The sequence below is a fragment of the Aphidius gifuensis genome, linkage group LG1 (genome assembly GCF_014905175.1).
Source record: "Aphidius gifuensis isolate YNYX2018 linkage group LG1, ASM1490517v1, whole genome shotgun sequence".
Taxonomy (NCBI): domain Eukaryota; kingdom Metazoa; phylum Arthropoda; class Insecta; order Hymenoptera; family Braconidae; genus Aphidius; species Aphidius gifuensis.
Genome location: NC_057788.1, coordinates 20,797,145 through 20,823,376, shown reverse-complemented (window position 1 = coordinate 20,823,376; position 26,232 = coordinate 20,797,145). Strand labels below are relative to the sequence as shown.

Below are 26,232 nucleotides of genomic sequence, written 5' to 3'. Positions count from 1 at the left end.
AGACATGAAAAATTAAAAAAACTTGATGCATCAGGTTGTAATTTAAATAGACCTGGTCGTTATGGTTCTCACAAGCAATATCAAAAAGTTCAATTAGATTTCTACCAGATAATATATTTTAAAGAAATAAAATGTTAATTAATTTATCACTTGTTGGTATTGGCCTGGATCACAATAATTCAAGCTCATTTTATGAAATGACATCAAGTCATAATTATTATTTAAATTAATTAATAAAAATTTATAGAAATTAAATAAAAACGTCAGGAACATCAGCCAGGAATTCATCTTGCTAAAATAATTGGACCACCAATTTATGAAAAAGCTATGAATGTTAATAATAAATTTATTATTAACATTCGTCAATGGCATATGACGATGACGACGATAATAAGAAAAAATGTAAATGTCCAACACCACCATACTTTGATCGAAAATGATATCCGAATTGTTTATGTATTAATTGTTATTAATTTCAAAGAGTTATATATTTTATTTTAATCGAATGTGTTGTTAATAAATTTCCCCTCATTTGCTCTGTCTCCACTTGAACTTGTATTTTTATGTTCATCATCATATTCATATTGCACTGAAGAATTAAACTTTTCCAGTGGAAAGACTAGTGGCTTTTTTCTTATTGAAATTTCTAACAACTTTTCTCCAACGGTAAAGTTGATTCATAGTTTCAAGATTATTACAACCACTTTGTTTTCTTAACATTTTTAAACTCCAATGTGGATTTTCATTTGCAAGATTGACAACTTTAGCTTTTATTTTATGGGGAACGAAAATTTTCGAGTATGAAAATGATTTTTTTGTTTGCAAGTTGCGATTAATTTTTAAATTATTTGGTTTACCAGTAATTTCATGGTTTTTTTTAAACATTCTTAACCAGTAAGGACCTGCTAAAAAATTTTCAGGTTCAAATATTTTTTTGGCTTCAAGTCCCCATGTTCTAATTTTTTTATTTGTAATAACTTCTCCTTTTTTCTTGTTCCCAATGCAATTATTTATAACCCAGTTATTTACAAGATTCATTTTTTCACGAGAAGATCCTCCTCGTTCAACCTGTTTTTTCCACGCTTCAACTTGACGGCGTTCAATAATATCTTCACATCCACTGTGTTCTCTCAACATATTTAATGACCAAGTTGGATTTTCTATTGCCAATTTGATTACAGGTGTTTTTTCTTCGAAAGAGATACCGTCAATTATTTTAATTTTATCTTCAAGATTTTCATTTTGATTTAGGCAATTCACATAATCATCATCAACATCATCAAGGCCATTTTCGTCTGCAGTACAGCTTAGTTTATCATCTTCTTCTGTATAAACACTATATTTTTTACGAGCAAGTGATCCAGTACGAATTCTTGTGTTTCTTTGATATTCAACATTTTTAATGACTATTCGAGCGATTTTGATTATTACTTTCAAAAAAATTTGATTCAAGAGAATTGGAAATTTCATTTGGCTTGATTTCTAGTCCAATTGAGTGATCATTCGAGTTATTTATTTTATCAACATCAATTGAATCAGTAACTGGCAACATTTCATCGTTGATTGTTATATTTTGTTCTGCAAAAAACTGTTCTTCCTTTTCAATAAAATCAATCATATGTAATTTTTCAATTGAGTTTTCATTTGAAGAAGTAAGTTGTATATTTTTAGCATTACTTGAATCATCACTGTTATTTTTTTTATTATCTGAAAAATAAAATGAATTAAATCAAATTACAATTAAATAAAAATCTTAAAAACATTCAAAATATACCTGCTTTGAACCTCTTCTTGGAATGAATTTTATCAACTGGTGTTTTTTTTTTTTTTGATATCATTTTGTCTTGACTGTTGTTGATGTCAATGTTCACTTTGTCAACTTGTTGTTGTTGATTTAATTGATCATAATTATCACCATAACCTGAATTACGAGTGGCTTCTGTTGTTACAATTTTTATCGATCCAACTTGGGATTTTTCAATGGCTACTTCGTCGTTATTGGATTTTATAATGTCCTCCATAAATATCACCATGGCCTCAAACATGTCATGACCATAATACAATGACTTCTTTGAAAATATATTGATCTCACGTTCACTGAGATAATATTCTTTTTTTTTTAAAAGTTCCCAACAAGCATTAAATGAGTCAGTAAACAATTGTTGATCAATTTTCTTAAACTGATGTTTTTTAATTTGTTCTATCTTATTTATGATGTATTGTTTTTGTAATCCATAAATCTATCCAGTTTTCGATTGTTGTATTTTAATCCTTTCAATGTTTTTATTGTTGTTTTATACTTGAAGGTTTTTTAATCAATGAAAACACATAAAACTATTAAGGAGAAACCGGACAGAGAGTGTCGCAACAGTTTTCATGTAAACCATAAACACAGATTAAGTATTATTGAAACTATCCATATTATGATTATATCATTAAATCCATAACTATCGGTGTTATTCATTACATAACAAATTATATATTATATTTGTATGTTTATTATATTTAAGAATGAAGCTATTTGCACCATTTTGTGATTTTAACGTGACTTTAAGGTAAGTTTACCGTGACTTTAAGGTGAGTTTACCGTGGTTTTAGGGTGATTCAGAAAGCAAGTGTCCCTAGATTTTTTAACGGGTGTTTAATGGGGTTTTCACGGGTGTTTGAAAAAATTTTTGAAATTATAATTATACTTTTAAATTTAATTTTTCCCTCATTTACATCTTTTTCTTCGCCCCTACATCTAAATTAAATTTTTTACTTAGCTAAATACTTTACTTAGCTATATCTTTCACTTAGTCTCAATTATAGCCAAACACACAATATCTATATAATTTTACCAGCTTAATTTTTTACTTAGCTAAATATTTTACTTAGCTAGACATTTTACTTAGCTACATCTTTTACTTAGTCTTAATTATAGCCAAACACACAATATCTACATAATTTTACCAGCTTAATTTTTCCCTTATCTACATTTTTTAAAACCCCGTTAAAATGCTGTCACTTGTCAGACACCAGTTAAACACCCGTTAAAACCCCATTAAACACTCGTTAAAAAATCTAGGGACACTTGCTCTCTGAACCACCCTAAAAACCACGGTAAATTTACCTTAAAGTCACGGTAAACTCACCTTAAAGTCACGTTAAAATCACAAAATGGTGCAAATAGCCGCGTTCTATATTTAACAGCTCTATTTTCTTTAACTACTGTCTATTCATTTTGTGACACAATTACTTTAAAAATTTATTATATTGTTAATTTTTTAAAAGTATTTCTATTCGACCACAACAATTGTACATTTAATTATTTAAAAAATTAGATTGTATTTTTTTATATTTTTAGTTTTACATAAAGTTAGTTTTTTACATTTTTGCTAAACAATTATTTTTTAATATTTACGTATCACATAACCGTAATAGAAAAATAATTAACTTTTTGATACAGTCAAATTATTTAAATTTGTTTTATTCCAAACAGATATAGATATTTATCATAGATAATATATTTTCAAAAAATAAAATTTTAATTAATTTATCACTTGATGGTATTGGCCTGGATCACAATAATTCAAAGACATTTTATGGAACTATATATGATTAGAAAATAATTTGGTTTATCGATGAATTCAATTGATAACATATCCAATATTTGATAATAGTTTAGAATCTATTACATTGAGAGTATTAAATTTGAAAAATAATAAAAAAATTAAATTAACAAATAAAAGTTTTTTAAATATTCAATTTTTAACTGGTCTTGATTTATCAGGTGAAAAATGTAATAATTATTATTTGAATTAATTAATAAAAATTAGAAATTGAATCAAAACATCAAGAACATCAGCCAGGAATTCATCCTGCTGAAATAATTGGACCACCAACTTATGAAAAAGCTATTCAACTACCAGGATTAATTCGTTCATTGAATCATCTTGATTCTATATCAACTGAAGAAATTGGTAATTCTGGTAAATCACTTGATCAATGAGCTTGGATTAAAAAAAGACATATGCAATCAAAAAAAAAAAAATAATAAATAAACGTGCTAAAAGTGAGGATAATTTGAATAGAAAATGTAGAGAAAAAAATAAAAGTATTAAAAGTTATTCACGGTCATCAGTGTCAAGAGTAATAAGAAAAAAATCAACAGATTGAAGTGTCCATACTCCACAGTTCAATGCTCAACGATCATTATCAACCAGTAAAAATGATTGGTAAGTTATTAATTTTCCAACGTCGTCAGCTATTTAATATTCAAATCTGCCCTCGTTTGCTTTGTCTCCACTTAAACTTGTATTTTTATCTTTATCATATGATATTATATTCGTATTGTACTAAGTAGAATTAAATTTTTTATGTGGAAAGACAAGTAGCTCTTTTATTATTTAAATTTCTAACAACTCTTTTCCAACGGTAAAGTTGATTCATAGTTTCAAGATTATTACAACCACTTTGCTCTCTTAGCATTTTTAAATTCCAATGAGGATTTTCGTTTGCAAGATTAACAATTTTAGCTTTTATTTCATGGGGAACGAAAATTTTCGAGAAAGTAAATGATTCCTTTCTTAGAGAATTACAATCAATCCTTAGATTATTTGGTTTACCAGTTATTTCATAGTTTTTTTTGAACATTGTTAGCCAGTAAGGACCTGCTGAAAATTTTATAGGGTTAAATATTTTTTTTGCTTCAAGTCCCCATTTTCTAATTTTTTTGTTTCTAAGTACTTCTCCTTTCTTTTGAGCCTCAATGCACTTATTTAAAACCCAGTCATTAACAAAGTTATATTTTTCACGAGGAGATCCTCCTTGTTCAATCTGTTTTTTCCACCCTTCAACTTGACGGCGGTCCCTAACACTTTTACATCCACTGTGTTCTCTCAACGAGTCTAATGACCAACTTGGATTTTCGCTGGCCAATTTAACTACACGTGTTTTTTCTTCGAAAGAGATATCGTCAATTATTTTGATTTTATCTTCAAGATTTTCATTTTGATTTAAGCAATTCACATCATCATCATCAGAGTAATTGTCGTCTGTAGTAGAGCTTAGTTCATCATCTTCTCCTGTATAAACACTATATTTTTTACGAGCAAGTGATCCAGTACTAATTCTTGTGTTTTTTTGATGATCAAGATTGTCAATGACTTTATTCGAGCAACTTTGATTATTACCATTGAATAAATTGGAAATTTCATTTGACTTTATCTCTAGTCCAATGGAGTGATCGTTCGAGTTATTCATTTTGTCGACATCAATTGAATCATCCGTAATTGACAACATTTCATCTTTAATGGTTATACTTTGTTCTGTAAATAATTTTTTTTCCTTTTCAATCAAATTAATCATATATAATTTTTCAACTAAGTTTTCATTTGAAGAAGCAATTTGTATATTTTGAGCATAACTTGGATCATCACAGATATTTTTTTTGTTATCTGAAAAATAGAATGAATTAAATCAAATTACAATATTTAACAAAAGTCTTAAAAGCATTGAAAATATACCTGCTTTGAACCTCTTCTTGGAATGAAATTTATCAACTGGTATTTTTCTTTTTTTTGATATCATTTTGTTTTGACTGTTGTTGATGTCAATGTTCACTTTGTCAACTTGTTGTTGTTGATTATAATTATCACCATAACCTAAGTTACGAGATGTTTCTGCTGTTACAATTTTTATTGATGCAACTTTTGATTTTTTAATGACAGCTTTATGTTTATTGGATATTATAATTTTCTTCATAAATATCACCATGGCCTCAAACATGTCATGACCATAATTTAATGACATCTTTGAAAATATATTGGTTTCACGTTGACAGAGATAATATTCTTTACTTTTTAAAAGTTCCCAACAAGCATTAAATGACTCAGTAAACAATTGTTGATCAATTTTCTTAAACTGATGTTTATCAAATTCTTCCATCTTAATAATGAATATATTTTTCAAATTTGTTTTTTTAATCTTTGTGGTTTTTGATTGTTGTATTCGCAAAGTTTACAATGTTTTTATTGTTGTTTTATACTTGAAAGATTTTTAATAATAAAACACTTAAAAGTTGGAACTAATAATCAGCTGATATGGAGCAATGTGGAGAAACCACTGAAATATAATAAAACTGGAAGGTGAACTCCTATGCTTATAGCCAATGCACGGAGTGTCGCCAGAGATAGCAATATATTGGTTGGCATTCCCTCTCACTCACGCATGCGCACATTAAATCTTGTACAGTCAACGTCAAAACAAACTAGTACTACACGGTATAAAAGTTACATTATATTTCAGTAGTCTCAACCAATTATAGTTGACGTGACTGTACCGACAAGGACAACAGGCCAACCATTGAGTTTCTCTCTTGGAGACACGAAGTTCGGCTTCCAGTTTTATTATATTTCAGTGGGAGAAACCGGCAAGAGAATGCCGCGAAGATTTTCATGAAAACCATGAACAGAGATATAATTACGTATTTTCATTTGACCACAACAATCGTACATTTAATTATAAAAAAAATTATTATTTCTCAATATTTGTGCCACATTAAATAACACTAATAAAAAATAATTTACATATTTTGATGCAGTTAAATTATTTTAATTTTTTTTATAAAAAACAGATAAGTAAGTATATTTATCATTCTTCGAATTTTGAAATATTAAAGACAATAAGAATCAATAATAGCATAATAATTAATGAATGTAGAAGAATACTTATAAGAATCAACATGTATATTCAAGACAATTGTTTCACAGATGAATATTTGTTTGTTGACAAAAAGATACGAGCCTTAAAAATTAAGTTGAAATAAAATGGTACGAAAATATTATAAATCCAGTTCAGATTATCGGAATCATATTCGAAATTATAATATATAGATATTATGTAGCAACGGCAGACTCTTACCCCCTATGATTTTCGTTTTCAAACCCTGGTGGAAATATTTCTCCGAAATTGCTCCGGATTATTCCAGAATTGGATCACTTCGAAAAAATTTGGAAAAATACGAGAAATCCGTAGCAATTCCAAAATACTCGAATTACTGTGTAAAATGAAGGAAAATAAACGACCAAAAGATTTTAATGAGCCAATTCGGGAGCGATACGGAGCTTTCCGGAATTTTACAGAGAAATAATTTTCACCAGGGAAAAAAATTCAAATATAGATTAAAAAAACAATAAAAAGATATCTAATTATTACAATTGAAATTTCGATACGTAATAATCAGAGCCGGGAAGTTCGTCTGTTATTTCGGCTTGCCGTAAATACCATGGCAACATGGTGAAATATAGTTTAAAAAAAAGACGATCTGAACCTCGTACATGGAAAAAATGGCCCTTTAAAATGGCCTTATTTTTTTTGGCCCTTAAAAATGGCCTTATATTTTTGGCCTCTTAAAAATGGCCTTAAAAAATGGCCTTATTTTTTTTGGCCTCTTAAAAATGGCCTCAAAAAATGGCCAAAAACATAAAGCCATTTTTAAGAAGCCGAAAAAAAATAAGGCCATTTTTTGAGGCCATTTTTTCCATGTACGAGGTTCAGATCGTCTTTTTTTTAAACTATATTTCACCATGTTGCCATGGTATTTACGGCAAGCTGAAATAACAGACGAACTTCCCAGCTCTGGTAATAATCACAATCTCCATTGAAAAAGAACACATTGTCAAATCTTGCCCAGTTCATCATGTTCTTATGACGTTTACAAAACAATCAATTTAAAATATTTTTTTAATTTTTTTAAATTAATTTTAGAAAATATATAAAAAAAAAAATTAAAAAAACTGCATAAAAAAAATTATATTAAAAAATAAATTCATGTGTAGTATTTTTAAGAATGTATTTGTTAATGTTCCAAATAAATCACACAAACTTAATATCGTCTAAATCATCTCCAATACTATCTGAACCTTCATCTGCACTTTTTTCAAAATATTACTTGCCAGCAAAACTTCGAATACTTTTTAAATTATATTTTACACTTGTATAAATATTCATTATTATTTACATTTTTTCATAAAAAACCAGGATATATTTATCATTTTTTAAATTTAATAATAATTTTGTTTTTCACATTTACTGTTGCTAAAATTATTGATCGAAATTTTATAGATTCTAAGGACAATGATGATGAGTCATTGACGACAATCAAGAAAATCTTAAATGTCCAACATCATCATACTTGAATTAAACATAATATCCAAGTTGTTAATTATATTAATTGTTATAAATTTTAAACAGCTGATATATTTTATTTTAGTTAGATGTGCTAACAATAAGAATCATAATTCATAGTCTATAAATCATAGATCATAACTAATAAGAGTATAATTGATAAATAAAAAATACATGTCAAAATAAAATAGTCAAAACAATTGTTTTACAAATTATATAAATTTATTAATAATAATTATTGAAACATTTATTCATAAAAGTATTAGGTAAATAGAATATGTTACTTTTGTTGTGATGAAATGTTATGATTGATCAACGATCATTGACAAAAAAAAAAAAACTTTAAAATGATTGATCCAGCCATTGAAAAAAATTTGTGAATAATACTAACATGATCAGCTCCGAAATTTGCCCTCGTTTTCTTCTGTCTCCACTTAAATTTGTATTTTTATCTTCATCATCACATTCATATTGTACTGAAGAATTCATTTTTTCCAGTGGAAAGACTAGAGGCTCAGCTGTTCTTATTGGAATTTCTAACGACTTTTTTCCAATAGTTGAGTTGATTCATAGTTTCAAGATTTTTACAACCACTTCCTTCTCTCAGCATTTTCAGACTCCAACGTGGATTTTTATTTGCAAGATTAACAACTCTAACTTTAATATCATAGGGAACCGAAACTCTTAAGTAAGAAGATGATTTTTTTTTCTGCAAGTTACAATTTATTTTTAGATTATATGGTTTACCAGTAATTTCATGGTTTTTCTTAAACATCCGTAACCAGCTATTACTTGCAGAAAATTGTATCGGTTTAAATATTTTTTTGGCTTCAAGTCCCCATGTTTGAATTTTTTTATTTGTAATTATTTCTCCTTTTTTTTTGTTTTCAATGCACTTATTCATAACGCAGTTATTTAAAAAAATCATTCTTTCACGATAAGATCCTCCTTGTTCAATATGTTCTTCCCACACTTCAATTTGACGGCGGCCATCAATATTTTTACATCCACTGTGTTTTCTCAACATATTTAATGACCATGTTGGATTTTCTGTTGCCAATTCAACTACACGTGTTTTTACTTCAAAAGAAATTTCACTAGTTATTTTAATTTCACTTTCACGGTTTTTATTTCGATTCAAGCTTTTATCATCATCATCATCATCATCACCATCGTCATCAGCATCGTCATCAGCATCAACACTAACATTACCATTATCATCATCATCATCGAGGTCATTTTTGTCTGTGGTAGAACTTAGATCATCATCCTCTTCTGTATAAAAACTATATTTTTTAGGAGCAAGTGATCCAGTACGAATTCTTGTGTTTCTTTGATGTTCAACATTTTCAATGACTTCATTCGAACAACTTTGATGATTATTTTTAAATAAATTGGAAATTTTATTTGACTCTATTTTTAGTCCAATTGAGTGATCGTGAGAATTATTTATTTCATCAGCATCAAGTGAGTCATCTGTAATTGACAACAATTCATCTTTAATGGTTATACTTTGTTCTGTAAATAATTCTTCTTCCTTTTTAATAAAATCAAGCATATGTAATTTGTCAATTGAGTTTTCATTAGAAGAAGCAATTTGTATATTTCCAGCCTTACTTGAATCATCAAAGTTATTTTTATCGTTATCTAAAAAGAAAATAAATTTAGTAAATATACAATTTAATAAAAATCTTAACAACATTTATACATTATAATATACCTGCTTTAAACATTTCCTTGAAGTGAATTTTATCAACTGATATTTTTCTTCTTTTTACTATAATCTTGTCATCACTCTTGTCAATGTTCACTTTGTCAGCTTGTTGTTGTTGTTGTTGTTGTTGATTAAATTGATCATAATTATTATCATAACCTGAGTCACAAGTGGCTTCTGGTGCTACATTTTTTATTAATCCAACTTTTGATTTTTTAACTGCAATTTCGTGTTTATTGGATTTTACAATTTTGTTCATAATTATCATCATGGCATCATACATGTCTTGACCATAATTTGATGACAACCTTGAATATAGGTTGGTCTCACGTTCACTCAGATAATATTCTTTTTTTTTCAAAAGTTCCCAACAAAAATTAAATGAATCAGTAAACAATTGTTGATCAGTTTTCTCAAGCTCATGTTTATCCAATTGTGCCATTTTTTTAATAAACTTGTTCTCTTACGTTATGTCGTTTCTGATTGTTGTATTTACAATGTTTACAATCAAATGCCATACAAGATAATACCACACACGTGGAACTGATATGTTTTTATCGTTTTTATATTAGAAGTTTTGTAGACTTCCACGGTGAGGAGAGAAACTGGCCGGAGGTCCGAGAGTGGCGCGACAGTTTTCATGGAAATCATGAATAGATGAATTATATAATTAGGCATTTTAATTGACTACAACTGTATATTTGATTATTTACAAAACTAGATTATTGTTTTTCATATTTTTATTCTCACATGAAATAAGTTATTTACATTTTTGTAGATTATTATTGTTTAATATTTATGCCACATCACCTAACTGTAATAAATAAATAATTAACATTTTGATATAGTCAAATTATTTCAATATTTTTTATAAAAAACTTTTGTTGTGATGAAGTCCAATGATTGATCAACAACAATTATCAACCAGTAAAATTAGTTAGTGATTAATTAGGTTTCCAACATTATCAGGTTCGAAGTTTGTATTTGATTTTCAAATTTGACCTCGTTTACATCTGTTTCCACTTGAACTTGTATTTTTATCTTCATCATTATATTTTACTGAAGTAGAATTTAATTTTTTAGAAACAGTTGATCCAGTAGAGAAACTGGTGGCCTTTTTCTTATTGAATTTTCTAACAGTTTGTTTCCAATAACGGAGTTGATTGATGTTTTCAATATTAAAACCACTTTGTTCTTTCAACATATCCAAACTCCAATGGGGATTTTTATTTGCAAGATTAACAACTTTAGCTTTTATTTCGTAGGGAACGTAAGTGTTGGATAAAGAAAATGATTTTTTTTTTTGTAAGTTGCAATTAATTTTTAGATTATTTGGTTTACCAGTAATATCGTGGTTTATTTTTGAAATTCTTAACCAGCTATTACGTGCTGAAAAACAGCATGTTTCCAATTGTAGAGTTAACTGATGTTTTCAAGATGATTACAACCACTTTGTTCTCTTAGCATTTTCAAACTCCAATGTGGATTATTATTTGCAAGATTAACAACTTCAACTTTTATTTCATGGGGAACGAAAATTTTCGAGTATGAAAATAATTTTTTTTTTTTGCATGTTACAATTAATTTTAAGATTATATGATTCACCAGTAATTTCGTTGTTTTTTTTCAATTTTCTTAACCAGCTATCATGTGCTGAAAATTTTATCGGTTTAAATATTTTATTTGCTTCAAGCCCCCATGTTTTAATTTTTTTATTTGTAATTACTTCTCCTTTTTGTTGGTTCTCAATGCACTTATTTATAACCCAGTTATTTACCAAGTTCATTTTCTGACATAGAGTTCCTCCTCGTTGAATCTGTTTTTTCCACCCTTCAACTTGACGGCGGGCCCTAACACTTTTACATCCACTGTGTTCTCTCAACAAGTCTAATGACCAATTTGGATTTTCTATTGCCAATTTAATTACACGTGTTTTTTCTTCGAAAGAGATACCGTCAATTATTTTAATTTTATCTTCAAGATTTTCATTTTGATTTAGGCAATTCACATCATCATCATCATCATCATAGTATTTTTCGTCTGTAGTAGAGCTTAGTTCATCATCTTCTCCTGTATAAACACTATATTTTTTACGAGCAAGTGATCCAGTACTAATTCTTGTGTTTTTTTGATGATCAACATTGTCAATGACTTTATTCGAGCAACTTTGATTATTATTGTTGTACGAACTAGAAATTCCATTCGAATTCATTCCTAGTCCAATTGAGTGATCATTCGAGTTATTCATTTTGTCAACATCAATTGAATCATCTGTGACTGGCAACATTTCATCTTGAATTGTAATACTTTGTTCTATAAATGATGCTTCTTCCTGTTTAATAAAATCAATCATATGTAATTTTTCACTTGAGTGTTCATTTGAAGAAGCAGTTTGTATATTTTTAGCATTACTTGAATCATCACAGTTATTTTTTTTGTTATCTGAAAAATAAAAGAAATTGAATCAAATGACAATAATTAACAAAAGTCTTAAAAACATTGAAAATATACCTGCTTTGAACCTCTTCTTGGAATGAAATTTATCAACTGGTATTTTTCTTTTTTTTTATATGATTTTGTCTTGACTATTGTTGATGTCAATGTTCACTTTGTCAACTTGTTGTTGTTGATTATAATTATCACCATAACCTAAGTTACGAGATGTTTCTGCTGTTACAATTTTTATTGATGCAACTTTTGATTTTTTAATGACAGCTTTATGTTTATTGGATATTATAATTTTCTTCATAAATATCACCATGGCCTCAAACATGTCATGACCATAATTTAATGACATCTTTGAAAATATATTGGTTTCACGTTGACAGAGATAATATTCTTTACTTTTTAAAAGTTCCCAACAAGCATTAAATAAGTCAGTAAACAATTGTTGATCAATTTCCTTAAACTGATGTTTATCAAATTCTTCCATCTTAATAATAAATACCTATATTTTTTTAATTTGTTTTTTTAATCTATGTGGTTTTTGATTATTGTATTCGCAAAGTTTACAATGTTTTTATTGTTGTTTTATACTTGAAAGATTTTTAATAATAAACACTTAAAAGTTGGAACTAATAATCAGCTGATATGGAGCAATATGGAGAAACCGGCAAGAGAATGCCGCGAAAATTTTCATGAAAACCATGAACAGAGATATAATTACGTATTTTCATTTGACCACAACAATCGTACGTTTAATTATGAACAAAATTAAATTATTATTTCTCAATATTTGTGCCACATTAAATAACTGTAATAAAAAAATAATTTACATATTTTGATGCAGTTGAATTATTTTAATTTTTTTTATAAAAAACAAATAAGTATATTTATCATTTTTCAAATTTAATAAAATTTTTAGATATTGAAGATAATAAGAATTAATAATAGTATAATAATTGATGAATGTAGAAGAATACATATAGGTAAGAATTAAATATTCAAGACAATTGTTTTAAAAATCATATAAATTTATTAATAATAATTTGTTAGACATTTATTTATAAAAGTATTTTCGATATCAAGTAACTAGAATTTGTTACTTTTGTTGTGATGAAATCCAATGACTGATAAAAAAAAATACGACTTGATAATGATTGATCCAGCCAGTAAAAATAGTTAGTAAGAAAATAATTTTTCAACATTATCAGCTTCGTTATTTAATCTTCAAATTTGCCTTTGTTTGCCTTTGTCCTCACTTGAACTTGTCATGTACTTTTATCTTCATTATCATATTCGTACTGTACTGAAGTAGAATTACATTTTTCCAGTGGAAAGACTAGTGGCCCTTTTCTTATTGAAATTACTAACAAATTGTTTCCAATTGTTAAGTTGACAAATGTTGTCAAGATTATTACAACCACTTTGTTCTCTTAGCATTTCTAAACTCCAATGGGGATTTTCATTTGCAAGATTAACAACATTAAATTTTATTTCATAGGGAATGTAAACTCTTGAGTATGAAAATGATTTTTCTTTTTGCAAGTTACAATTAATTTGTAGATTATTTGATTTACCAGTAATTTCGTGGTTTATTTTCAAATTGTTTAACCAGGTTTTATTTGCTGAAAAATTTATTGGTTTAAATATTTTTTTTGCTTCAAGTGCCCATGTTTTAATTTTGTGATGTGTAATTGTTTCTCCTTTTTTTTGGTTTTCAATGCACTTATTTATAACCCAGTTATTTACACAATTTTTTTTTTCACGATTTGATCCTCCTTGTTGTATCTGTTTTTTCCACACTCCAACTTGATCATAGTTATGAATATTTTTACATCCACTATGTTTCCTCAACATACTTAATGACCAAGTTGGATTTTCAGTTGCCAATTTAACTACACGTGCTCTTTCTTGAAAAGAAATTTCATCACCTACTTTAATTTTATTTTCAAGTTTTTCATTTTGATTTAAGTTATTATCATTCTCATCATCACCATCATCAACATCAATATCATTATCATCGTTAACATCAACATCAATATCATTATCATCGTTAACATCAACATCAATATCATTATCATCAAGGTCATTTTTGTCTGTGGTAGAGCTTAGGCCATCATCTTCTCCTGTACAAAAACTATATTTTTTAGGAGCAAGTGATCCAGTACTCAGTCTTGTGTTTTTTTGATGTTTAATATTGTCAATGACTTTATTCGAGCAACTTTGATTATTATTGTTGTACGAATTAGAAATTTCATTCGAATTCATTCCTAGTCCAATTGAGTGATCATTCGAGTTATTCATTTTGTCAACATCAATTGAATCATCTGTGACTGGCAACATTTCATCTTTAATTGTAATACTTTGTTCTATAAATGATGCTTCTTCCTGTTTAATAAAATCAATCATATGTAATTTTTCACTTGAGTGTTCATTTGAAGAAGCAGTTTGTATATTTTTAGCATTACTTGAAACATCACAGTTATTTTTTTTGTTATCTGAAAAATAAAATAAATTGAATCAAATGACAAATTAATAAATTCAACATCATTTAAAACATACCTGCTTTGAACATCTTTTTTGAATGAATTTCATCAACTGATATTTTTCTTTTTTTTGATATCATTTTGTCTTGACTGTTGTTGATGTCAATGTTCACTTTGTCAACTTGTTGTTGTTGTTGTTGCTGTTGTTGTTGATGTTGTTGTTGTTGTTGTTGTTGTTGTTGTTGTTGTTGTTGTTGTTGTTGTCGTTGTTGTTGTTGATGTTGTTGTTGTTGTCGTTGTTGTTGTTGATCCAATTGGTCACAATTATCATCATAACCTGAATCACGAGTAGCTTCTGTTGTTACAATTTTTATTGATTCAACTTTTGATTTTTCAACTGCAACTTTGTGTTCATTGGATTTTATAATTTTCTTCATAAATGTCACCATGGCCTCATACATGTCATGACCATAATTGAATGACAACTTTGAAAACATATTAGTCTCACGTTCACAGAGATAATATTCTTTTTTTTTTAAAAGTTCCCAACAAAAATTAAATGAGTCAGTAAACAATTGTTGATCAGTTTTTTCAAGCTGATGTTTATCAAATTGTTCCATCTTATTAATGAATTATTTTTCGGATTTGTTTTTTTAAGTTACGTAGCTTCTGATTGTTGTATTTGCAATGTTTACGATTTTTTATTGGTGTTTTATACTTGAAGGATTTTTAATAAATGGAACACATGAAACTAATAATACTACGGAAGCCTACGGAAGCCGGGTAGTGCCACCATGTGCGTATGCATGTATACATGTACGTATTTGCACATGTGTGCCTACATGTCCGTTTACATGTTCGTTTACAAATAATCGAACATGTAAATATTAAGCCGCGTTTTCATAAATATAATGTATATTGTATAGCAGAGTAAGAGAGACTAAAGGAGGCAATTTTAAAAATATTTAAATGTATATACCTAAAAAAATACAATGGCAAGTCAGGTTTGTATATTCTATTTTTTATTTAATTAATTAATGTAAATTGAATGAGAAATGAGAAATGTAAATAAACTCAACATTTTATTTATTCATTTCTTTTTTTATAAAAATAACAAGCAATATCAAAATTCGTCTGATCCTTTAGAATATATTGAAGTGAAAAAAAAAACTAGAATATAATCTTCATTTAAATTTAAAATGTCATTAGATCATGGAGGTCTACACCTCCATGCATGGAAAAAAAAAAAAATTCTACATACTAAAAAAGATATCAATATTTGAAAAATAATTTATACAAATTCTATATAGTGAATAGTTGATATAGTTTAAATAAATAGTAGACATTATGAATAAATGTATCTCTGAAATTAGGTAACTAGAATTTTTTTTACTTTTGTTGTGATAAAATCAAATAATTGATTAACGATCATTAACAAAACAAAAAAACCTGATAACGATTGATCCAGCCAGTGAAAATCGTTGATGAGTATTCAATTTCCCAACATTATCAGCTTCGTAGTTCGTATTTAATTTCCAAATTTGCCCTCGGTTGCATCGCCCTGGTGGAAATAACTCTCCGGAATTGCTCCGGATTATTCCGAAATTGCTCCGGATTATTCGAATACTCGAATTCCCGTGTAAAATGAAGGAAAGTAAATGACCAAAAAATTTTAATGGGCCAATCCCGGAGCGATACGGAGTTTTCCGGAATTTTACGGATTTTTTCGGAATTTTACGAAGTATTTCCGGAGTTTTACGGAGAAATTATTTCCACCAGGGTCTGTCTCCACTTGAACTAAAAGTTTTTAAATATTCAATTATTATTTGGTCTTGATTTATCAGGTATATAATGCAATAATTATTATTTAAATTAATTTTTAAAAAATCTATCAATGATTATTTAGATAACAGATTGAGTGAAAATTTTTCAAAAGGTATATTCTCCTCAAAAAATAATTTACAACGAATATTTCTACATGATAATCCATGGCATTGTGATTGTGATAAATTGAAATCAATTTATAATTATTTAAAGAGTTCAGAAAAAAACAATAACATCAAATTTGATTTGTCAAAGTCTAAGTAATCCTAGTAAGTCAAATGATGGCAATGATTCAGTATACAATGATAAAATATATCAGCAAGTTTTAATGGAATTATTTATATGTATATGTATGTATTTGTTTTTGGTACAGTTGTATTGATTGGTCGTATACTATTAGAACAAAAAGATGCCAAGCATTCTTGAGAATAAGAGAAGTTGAAAGAGCTGAAGCTAGAAAAATAGAGATGCCGCGATACGATACGATACGATAATTGGCGGATTATCGTATCGTGTCGCGAAAGATAATTGTCGTTATCGTATCGTGTCGTCTAAAAATTCGACAAAAAATCAGATTATCGTGTCGTCTTATTATCGTATCGTCATAGGCGTTGTCGTATCGTATCGTGCGTTATCGACATTATCGACGATATTTTTTTTTTCGAGTATAAGTTACAGTGAAATTTTCAAATATTTTTGACATACAAAAACATTATAAAAACAGGAAGAATCATCTTAAGGACAATAAGTAAATGACATGAATGATCTGAGTAAAAATTATCATGCTAAAAGTTTATTATGTTTAAATTCATGGTTTAAAAGCTCATTGGCAAATGATATTGAAGGAAAACTTGAAAAACAATTAAAAAAAAATATATTATAGCACATGCAACAACGTTTTATATAATTTATATAAAATTATTATATCAATTATCATATTATTATAATTTATATTAATTTCATATTGTTAGATTAATATATCCAATGTTATATGTTGCAGTAATCTATTTTTTCTTTAATTTAACATTTTGTGGAGTTTAACAATACGAGAATTTTGGTTTGGTTTAAATGTATATTTTTTCCGACATTATCGCGATAACACGATAATTTTATCGGTTATCGTCAGTCAAATATCGTATCGTGTCGTGACGACGATACGATAAAAAATAGCATTATCGTATCGTCTTGTCGCGATATTATCGATTATCGCGGCATCTCTATAGAAAAAGATTATTATTACTTCATCGACGGTAAAATTATTTAATTGTAACTACAATTTGTTGTCTATCAATATAAAAATTCATTGTTTTTTTTTTATCTTGAATAGAACATTAGAAATTGAATCAAGACGTCAAATAAAGGAATTGGTTATTATGGTCAATCACTTGGTAAACAAGCTTGGATTAAAAAAAGACGTATGCAATCAAAAAAAATAATGAATAAACGGGCTAAAAGTAAGGATAATTTGAATAAAAAATGTAGAGGAAAAAAAAAAAAAATATTAAAGAATATTCAACGTCAACAGTGTCAAGAGAAAGCATGAGCACAGATATAAATAGGCATTTTTATTGGACCATAACAATTATTTAAAAAATTAGATTATATATTTTTATATTTTTATTTTCACATGAAGCAAGTATTTTTCAATATTTATGCCACATCACATAACTGTAATAAATAAAAAATAAAAAGATAGTCAAGTTCCCCAAGGTGCACCCTAAGTGTTCCGTAGGATTTTTATTTTTTTCTTGCTGTTTACAAAAATAATGTAAAAAAAAAGTTTGTGACACTACATATCGTTGAATAAAAAAAAAAAATAAACGACCGAAAAATTTGAAAAAAATATCGTAGAGTCTACAGATGAAGCGTCGTTGATAAAAACATTGCCGGAATTGATCGGTCAATATTTGGAATTGGGCCATGTCCAAAAATGGGCATATCAAATCTAATAAGGCCCAAAAAGTAAAGTATCTCCAAATTTGCCCTCGTCTGTCTCTGGCTTTAATTGAAATTGTATCGTTATCATCATCATCGTATTTAACTGAAGTAGGATTAAATTTTTTAGTTGAAAGACTTGTGGCTCTTATGTTATTAATTACTAAGAACGTGTTTCCCATTGTAAAGTTGTCTGATGCTTTTAAGATTATTACAACCACTTTGTTCTCTTAGCATTTATAAACTCCAATGGGGATTTTTAATTGCAAGATTAACGACCTTAACTTTTATATCATAGGGAATGTAAACTCTTGAGTGTGAAGATGATTTTTTTTTTTGCAAGTTATAATTAATTTTTAAATTTCTCGATTTACCAGTAATGTTATAGTTCTTTTTGAATAATGTTATCCAGCCAGTAGTTGCTAAAAATTTTATAGGTTTAAAATTTTTCTTTGCTTCAAGTCCCCATGCTTTAATTCTTTTATTTGTAATTATTTCTCCTTTTTTTTGGTTCTCAATGCACTTATTCACAACCCAGTTATTTAAAAAATTCATTTTCTGACGAAAAGATCCTCCTTGTTCAATCTGTTTTTTCCACCGTTCAACTTGATGGCGACCTTTAATATTTTTACATCCACTGTGTTCTCTTAACATATTTAATGACCAAGTTGGATGTTCTATCGCCAATTTAACGACACGTGTTTTCTCTTCGAAAGAAATATCACCAACTATTTTGATTTCATCTTTAAGATTTTTATTTTTATTTAGGTTAATCATATCATCATCGACATCAACATCATTAAAATCATCATCATCATCAACATCATCATAATCATCATCAAAATAATTTTTGTCTGTGGTAGAGCTTAAACTATCATTATATTCTTCCCAACAACTATATTTTCTAGGAGCAAGTGAACCAGTACTGATTCTTGTGGTTTTTGGATGATTAACATTTTCAATTACTTCATTCAAGCAACTTTGATTTTTATCTTTAACAAAATTTAAAATTTCATTTGAATTTATATTTAGTGCAATTGAGTGATTGTTGGAGTTATTAATTTCATCAACATCAATTGAATCATCTGTAACTGGCAACATTTCATCTTCAATGGTTATACTTTCTTCTGTAAATAATTTTTCTTCCTCTTCAATAAAATCAATCATATATAATTTTTCAACTAAGTTTTCTTTTGAAGAAGCAATTCGTATATTTTTAGCATTACTTGAATCATCACAGTCTTTTTGAAGTGAAACTTCTTTACGTTGGGTAGTTAGAAAAAAATTGTATGTAACGCTCGGCACTGACACTCGGCACTGACGCTCGGGACTGACACTCGGCAGTGACACTTAGTAGTGACACTCAGTCCCCTCTCTAGCACACAAGCGTTTGCCCATATGCTTAATAAGATTGAGTGAGAAAGAAATAAATACGGTGTCTGTGAAAAAGTATATGGCGTTGAATGAGTATATCGAATTTAAATACAGTTGAAAGTGTCATCAATTTGGTCAATATAATAAGGCTGATAAAAATAAAATAGTATACATGTACAGTATAGTATAAAATAATAAAAATTTATAGTATAAATAATAATAATAAAAATAACTTCAATAATATTATCAATAATCATCATAATATTAATAATCATATTTATAGTAATAATAACAATAATATTATCAATTAATAATAATAATAATGACAGAAATATTTAAAATATAATTATTAATAATATTATTGATATTGATAGTTTGTATGTTATTATTATTATTATTATTATTATTATCAATATCATTGATTTTATTTTGAAATTAATAATAATATTATTATGATTCATAATATTATTGAAATTATTGTTATTATTATATATTGTACGGATCGTAACAGTAATAATTTCGATAATATTTTTAATCATATATCAATAATAACTGAATAAATTGATAATAAATCCTTTGAAAAATATTACTATTATAATGATCGATATTATTATCATCCTAAAATGAAAACAAAAAATGAAACCTTCGATTCATTTAATTAGTTTTTGAAAGAATATTTCATTTGTTTTTCTTCAATTTATTAATTTATTTATGTTGTTTACCCGTTACTAATTGACATTTTTTCTTTTCTGTGGGATTAAAAAAAATGAAAATTAATAAAGTCAATGAATCTATAAAATTGTGCATTAATAAATAACTATTGTTTAAAATATTTATCAATATTCAATATCTAGTAAAAATGTCGTTTTTTCACCTCTAATAACAAATTTGAATATCGTTTAGTACCAGATTTAATTCTTTCGAAAATTGTTTGTTTGTAGATATTATTTAAATGATATTGCTGAATATAATTTAATAATGAAATTCATAAGATGAAGAAATTATGAAAATTTTTTTTTTTTTTATTAATTTATAATCGCATAAATCTATAAATAAACATTATTCATAATAAACAAAAAACAAAATACACGAAATGAGCCCCTATTGATCTTGTTATTATTAAAAGATAATGTTATTGGAGTTATTATTATTAATATCATATTGATATCATTTTTTATATTAGTAACATATTATTTTGATCATTATCAATATTATTGTTTTCATTATTAATTAGATTATTATTATTATTGAAATTATTACAAATTTAAAGATTAATAAATTCGTGAGAAAAAAAATGGCAGAATCAATAAAGAAAATTGATGTTCTAAAAATCCGATTCTTGATTCGAAAAAAAAATAAAATTAAAAAACCAAAAGAAATTGTACATGATTTTTGTTTTTTACTGGACCATGGAGAAAAACTCTGTGTTTATATTCCTTTCTTTCTCACTTATACACTTGTGAGTCTATCTACATGATAAAATAACTCGACAAACTGCGAAAGAAGTTTCACTTCCCTCGCGCGTACTAGGAACACTAGGGTGACTCAAAAAAAAAAAAACTATCGGGCTACCCCCTGAATCGGTTTTTTTAGCCAAAATAATCAGCTATGTAAAATTTTAGATTTTTATTTTAAGCCTATGGGGTGCCTCATGAGGAATTTTTTTTCCCATGTAAATTGCATTTGAAAGTTTTTTTTTTTACTTAAACTCAAATAATTAAAAAAATAATGAATTATTGTCCAATCTATAAACAGCATATGAAACCTGACTTTTCAATTAAAAAATTAAGTTTTTGTTTCATTATATTTTTTTCATTTTTTCATATTGTTATAAATAATTAAAATTTTGAAAAAAACTTTTTTTCAATTTTTATATAAATAATGTATTTTTTTCTTTTGTTTATCACAAATAATTCACACAAAAGAATATGTAAAATTCTGAACTTGTAATTATTTTCCTACTTCGAGTGGAGAAATTTTTTTTTTTTTTCTTTCTAACCAATCACAAGAAAGCTTAGTTTTAGATTGTGCTTAAGAGTTTCAATACATGTAATTTGATTCGTTGACGTTTAATTCTCAGCCAATGAAGAAGTAGAGTAAATATCCTTCATCTAATTAAATCTTGTGAGAAAAAAAAAAAAAAACAAAAACAAAATACGTAATTATTCTCTCATGTAGGTAAGCTTCAGTATTGATTCTATTGTGTTGAACAAAAGATGTGACACTATTATTAATATTTAAACTTTTCTTGCTTGTAATTTTGGATTTTTTTTTTTGTTTATTAAATATTCGAGAAAAAAGTGAAGTGAGTGTTTGCTAATACCAGTATTAAATTAATGAGTTCTTAATTATCAGATATTTGTAGTTGCAAATTAGATTGAAAAATGAGTACATCATATGTTCTTTTTATTGGAGCTACAATAAAAAGCCTCTCCAATCGTAAACTACCTACTAACCGTCAAGTCTTAGCTTTATTTTTTCACAAACTTAAGACATCTAACGTCACAATAAAACAATGTGCTATGGATGTTATCAATGAGGTTGAAAAAGTTTGGAATTTATGTCGAATTCAAACGAGTGAAAAGAAAAATTCTGTCTTAAAAATTATCAAACTTCATTCAAAATGGAAGCTGTTGCAAAAAAATCACAATCGGAAAAATTCCAAGTCTCAGAAAATTCGAGAAATGAAATTTAAAAGCAATCTTGACGAGCTTTTTGACATTGTCTCTCACAGTAAAGCTTATTGTTTAACTCAAGACCAGCAAAATTTTATAAATAATCAAAAAAATAAACCACGTCGTAGTGTTGTTGGAGAATTTAGTCAAGAAAATTTTATGGAAACGGAAGATAACATGATTGGTATGTATTTAATTATATATGACTTGATTATATAAATAAATTATAAATTCATATCAATTATAAAGAATTTAAATTTTACTCTTGAATCGTTTTGTTAGGCAAAAATTTGATTGAGTATTTCTCTTTCTTTTTTTTGTATACAATCTTCTTTATTAAATAATTTTTTCTTTTCTAATAATTGGTTTTCGTTATGATTTTTTCAATTTATTTCTGTATAATTAGAGCTGATTTGATTATAGTTTGATCCTCATTGATTTATGAATAATATAATATTTTTTTTAGTTTCTCAAACAAGTCAACTATCGGATAAATCAATTGCTTCTGACAATGCAAGATCAGAAAAATCTTCTTCGTCTTATACGCCAGATAATTGTCAAAGAGAAGATAGTGACGAAGAACAATCTAAAAAAATAAATGTTTTAAATCCAGAACTGGTGACTGCTCTTGATCGAACCAACACGAGTAGTCGTGACGCTGCTATTATTTTAAAAGCTGCAGCAAAAGCTTTTGGAGTTTCACCAAAAAAGACAACTCTGAGTAAAAGTGTGATTCATAGGAAAAGGATTGAAATTAGAAAAAACATAGCTACAGAAATAAAAAAAAAACGCAAGTTTCCATCATCCTTAGTACTTCACTGGGATGGAAAATTACTCCCTTCGATAAGCACTCATAAAATAGTCGACAGACTATGTGTTGTTGTAACAGGATATAATACAAATCAATTACTCGAGGTATCTGAACTCGTTTCCGGTACTGGAAAAAATCAAGCTGATGCTATTATCAAAAGTTTGAACGACTGGAATATTTCAAAACAAATAAAAGCTATGTGTTTTGATACCACAAGCACTAATACTGGTAATATATTGTTATTTAAATGATAATTATATTAGAAAAAAATTGACCATATTTTCTTTTTTAATATGGTTCGTTTATTTTTTAAATTTGCAATATTTATTTTGTTTAAGGATGTGAAAAAGGAGCATGTATTTTATTAGAAAATTCCTTGAGTGAACAAAACTTACTGCATTTAGCCTGTCGCCATCATATTTATGAATTAATTTTACGAAGTGTTTTCGAGAATTGTTGGTCGGAGAAAACAATTGGTCCTGATGTGAAAATATTTAAACGCTTTCAACAGCTTTGGGATACTATTGATGTAAGTCAATATGAAACTGGATTACAAAAAAAGTCGATGGTTCAGGCATTAAATGGAAAGACGGAAGCTATTTGTGACTTTATATCAGACCAACTAACGGTACAATATTAATGTTAAAATACCGTTTGATTTATTTTTTTTTTATTTAAAATTATTACACTAAAATTTTCTTCTATACTAAAAAACTAACTCAACTCATTAGATAGAATATCAATTGATTTATTTCTTAATTTATTGATGTTATTACATATAAATTCATTACACTTTCTTTATTCTATTTTATAAAAAAAAATTATTACACTAAAATTTTCTTTTATACTAAAAAACTAACTTAACTCATTAGATAGAATATCAATTTATTTATTTCTTAATTTATTGATGTTATTACATATAAATTCATTACACTTTCTTTATTCTATTTTATAAAAAAAAATTAATTTTTGGTTATATTTCTTTCAAGTTCAAGCATCCGAGAGACGACAACCGAGAGCTTTTGGAATTGTCATATATATTTTTAGGACGTACACCACCTCGGGGGGTTCACTTTCAACGACCTGGAGCAATGCACCATGCAAGGTGGCTATCGAAAGCAATATACAGCCTTAAAATATACTTATTCAGGAAACAATTTAAAATCGAAAAACATGAAATTAAAAAATTCGAAGATATTTGTCTATTTGTCGTAATTTTTTACATACAATCATGGTTTACAGCAACCTCGGCGATAAAAGCACCTTATAATGATTTATTGTTAATGCAAAGCTTAAATCGTTATAAAGTAATAAATAATACGGTAGCAACAGCAGCGTTATCAAAGCTCAAATTACACCTATGGTATTTGTCTGAAGATCTAGCAGGATTTTCTTTTTTTGATCAATCAATATCCTGTGATATTAAATTAAAAATGGTCCAAGCAATGACGACAGTAGAAGAAAACTTAGAAAACCGACCACGATTGAAGTTAAGTGACGATGACATAGACCAGATAGTGTCAAAAGATATCAGTAATTTCATCACAAAGCGATCAGTATTTATGTTTGAACGTTTTGAATTAAAGACTGATTTTTTAAACGTACACCCTCAATTGTGGGAGAATAATATGAGCTTTCAAGAAGGATTAAAGTTTGTTGAGCAATTGCAAGTCGTCAATGACATAGCTGAACGACATGTAGCTATGACCAAAAAGTACAACGGATTTCTTACAAAAAACCTAGAACAACAGCAGTATCTATTTCAAATCATTCATCAAAACCGCAAAGAATAACTTGTACTCCAACCATAAAAATAATAATGATTAAAAAACTATAATTGTATTTAAGTTTAAATGTTATTTAAAAAAATAAATATGTTAATTTGAAAATTAAGCTGTCATATAACTTATTTTTTTGTTTAAAATGAATATAAAATAAAAAAAAAAATATTATTTATATAAAAATTGAAAAAAAGTTTTTTTCAAAATTTCAATTGTTTATAACAATATGAAAAAATGAAAAAAATAAAATGAAACAAAAGCTTAATTTTATAATTGAAAAGTCAGGTTTCATATGCTGTTTATAGATTGGACAATAATTCATTATTTTTTTAATTATTTGAGTTTAAGTAAAAAAAAAAACTTTCAAATGCAATTTACATGGGAAAAAAAATTCCTCATGAGGCACCCCATAGGCTTAAAATAAAAATCTAAAATTTTACATAGCTGATTATTTTGGCTAAAAAAACCGATTCAGGGGGTAGCCCGATAGTTTTTTTTTTTTTGAGTCACCCTAAGGAACACACACAATTTTTTTTTTTTTTGTTATCTGAAAAATAAAATGAATTGAATCAAATTACAATTTAATAAAAATCTTAACATTATTTCAAACATACTTGCTTTCAACATCTTCTCGGAATGATTTGCATCAACTAATATTTTTCTTTTTTTCGATATCATTCTGTCAACTTTTTGTTATCGCTGTTGATTCAATTGATCATAATTATCATTATAACCTGAGCCACGAGTTGCTTCTGCTGCTACACTTTTTATTGATCTAACTTTAGATTTTCCAACTTTGTGTTTATTTTTTTTAGTGGAAAGGCTAGTGGCTCTTGTTTTATTGAATTTACTAACAAAGTGTTTCCAATAGATAAGTTGACTGATATTTTCAAGATTATTACAACGACTTTGATTTCTCAGCATTTCCAAACTCCAATGTGGATTTTCATTTGCAAGATTAACAACTTTGACTTTTATTTCATGGGGAACGTAAACTCTTGAGTATGAAAATGACTTTTTT

The 26,232-nt window shown here is 27.2% G+C and overlaps 2 protein-coding genes across 2 annotated transcripts; one reads left to right on the top strand and one right to left on the bottom strand.

The window, feature by feature from the left end:
• Window positions 1-4,356: 4,356 nt before the first annotated feature.
• Window positions 4,357-15,260, bottom strand: LOC122860560 (uncharacterized protein PFB0145c-like). The gene is made up of 11 exons (XM_044164423.1): window positions 15,149-15,260; window positions 14,458-14,823; window positions 14,075-14,256; window positions 12,492-12,815; window positions 11,747-12,215; window positions 9,340-9,816; window positions 9,077-9,249; window positions 8,711-8,878; window positions 5,605-5,928; window positions 4,866-5,328; window positions 4,357-4,652 (listed from the first exon to the last, which is right to left on the bottom strand). The coding sequence occupies exons 1-11, from the start codon at window positions 15,258-15,260 to the stop codon at window positions 4,357-4,359; spliced, it is 3,354 nt and encodes a 1,117-aa protein (XP_044020358.1).
• A 7,206-nt stretch (window positions 15,261-22,466) lies between these two features.
• Window positions 22,467-25,304, top strand: LOC122860551. The gene is made up of 4 exons (XM_044164411.1): window positions 22,467-22,803; window positions 23,086-23,658; window positions 23,769-24,058; window positions 24,420-25,304. The coding sequence occupies exons 1-4, from the start codon at window positions 22,467-22,469 to the stop codon at window positions 25,221-25,223; spliced, it is 2,004 nt and encodes a 667-aa protein (XP_044020346.1). The 3' UTR covers window positions 25,224-25,304.
• Window positions 25,305-26,232: the final 928 nt, after the last annotated feature.

Coding starts and splice junctions, on each gene's coding strand:
- LOC122860551 (XM_044164411.1), top strand. CDS start 22,467: ATGGATGTTATCAATGAGGTTGAAAAAGTTTGGAATTTATGTCGAATT. Junction 22,804..23,085: donor AACGGAAGATAACATGATTG/GTATGTATTTAA, acceptor TATTTTTTTTAG/TTTCTCAAACAAGTCAACTA. Junction 24,059..24,419: donor TTATATCAGACCAACTAACG/GTACAATATTAA, acceptor ATTTCTTTCAAG/TTCAAGCATCCGAGAGACGA.
- LOC122860560 (XM_044164423.1), bottom strand. CDS start 15,260: ATGGTGACATTTATGAAGAAAATTATAAAATCCAATGAACACAAAGTT. Junction 14,824..15,148: donor AGAAGCTACTCGTGATTCAG/GTTATGATGATA, acceptor TTTATTTTTCAG/ATAACAAAAAAAATAACTGT. Junction 5,929..8,710: donor TCAACTATTGGAAAAAAGTC/GTTAGAAATTCC, acceptor TTCATTATTAAG/ATGGAAGAATTTGATAAACA.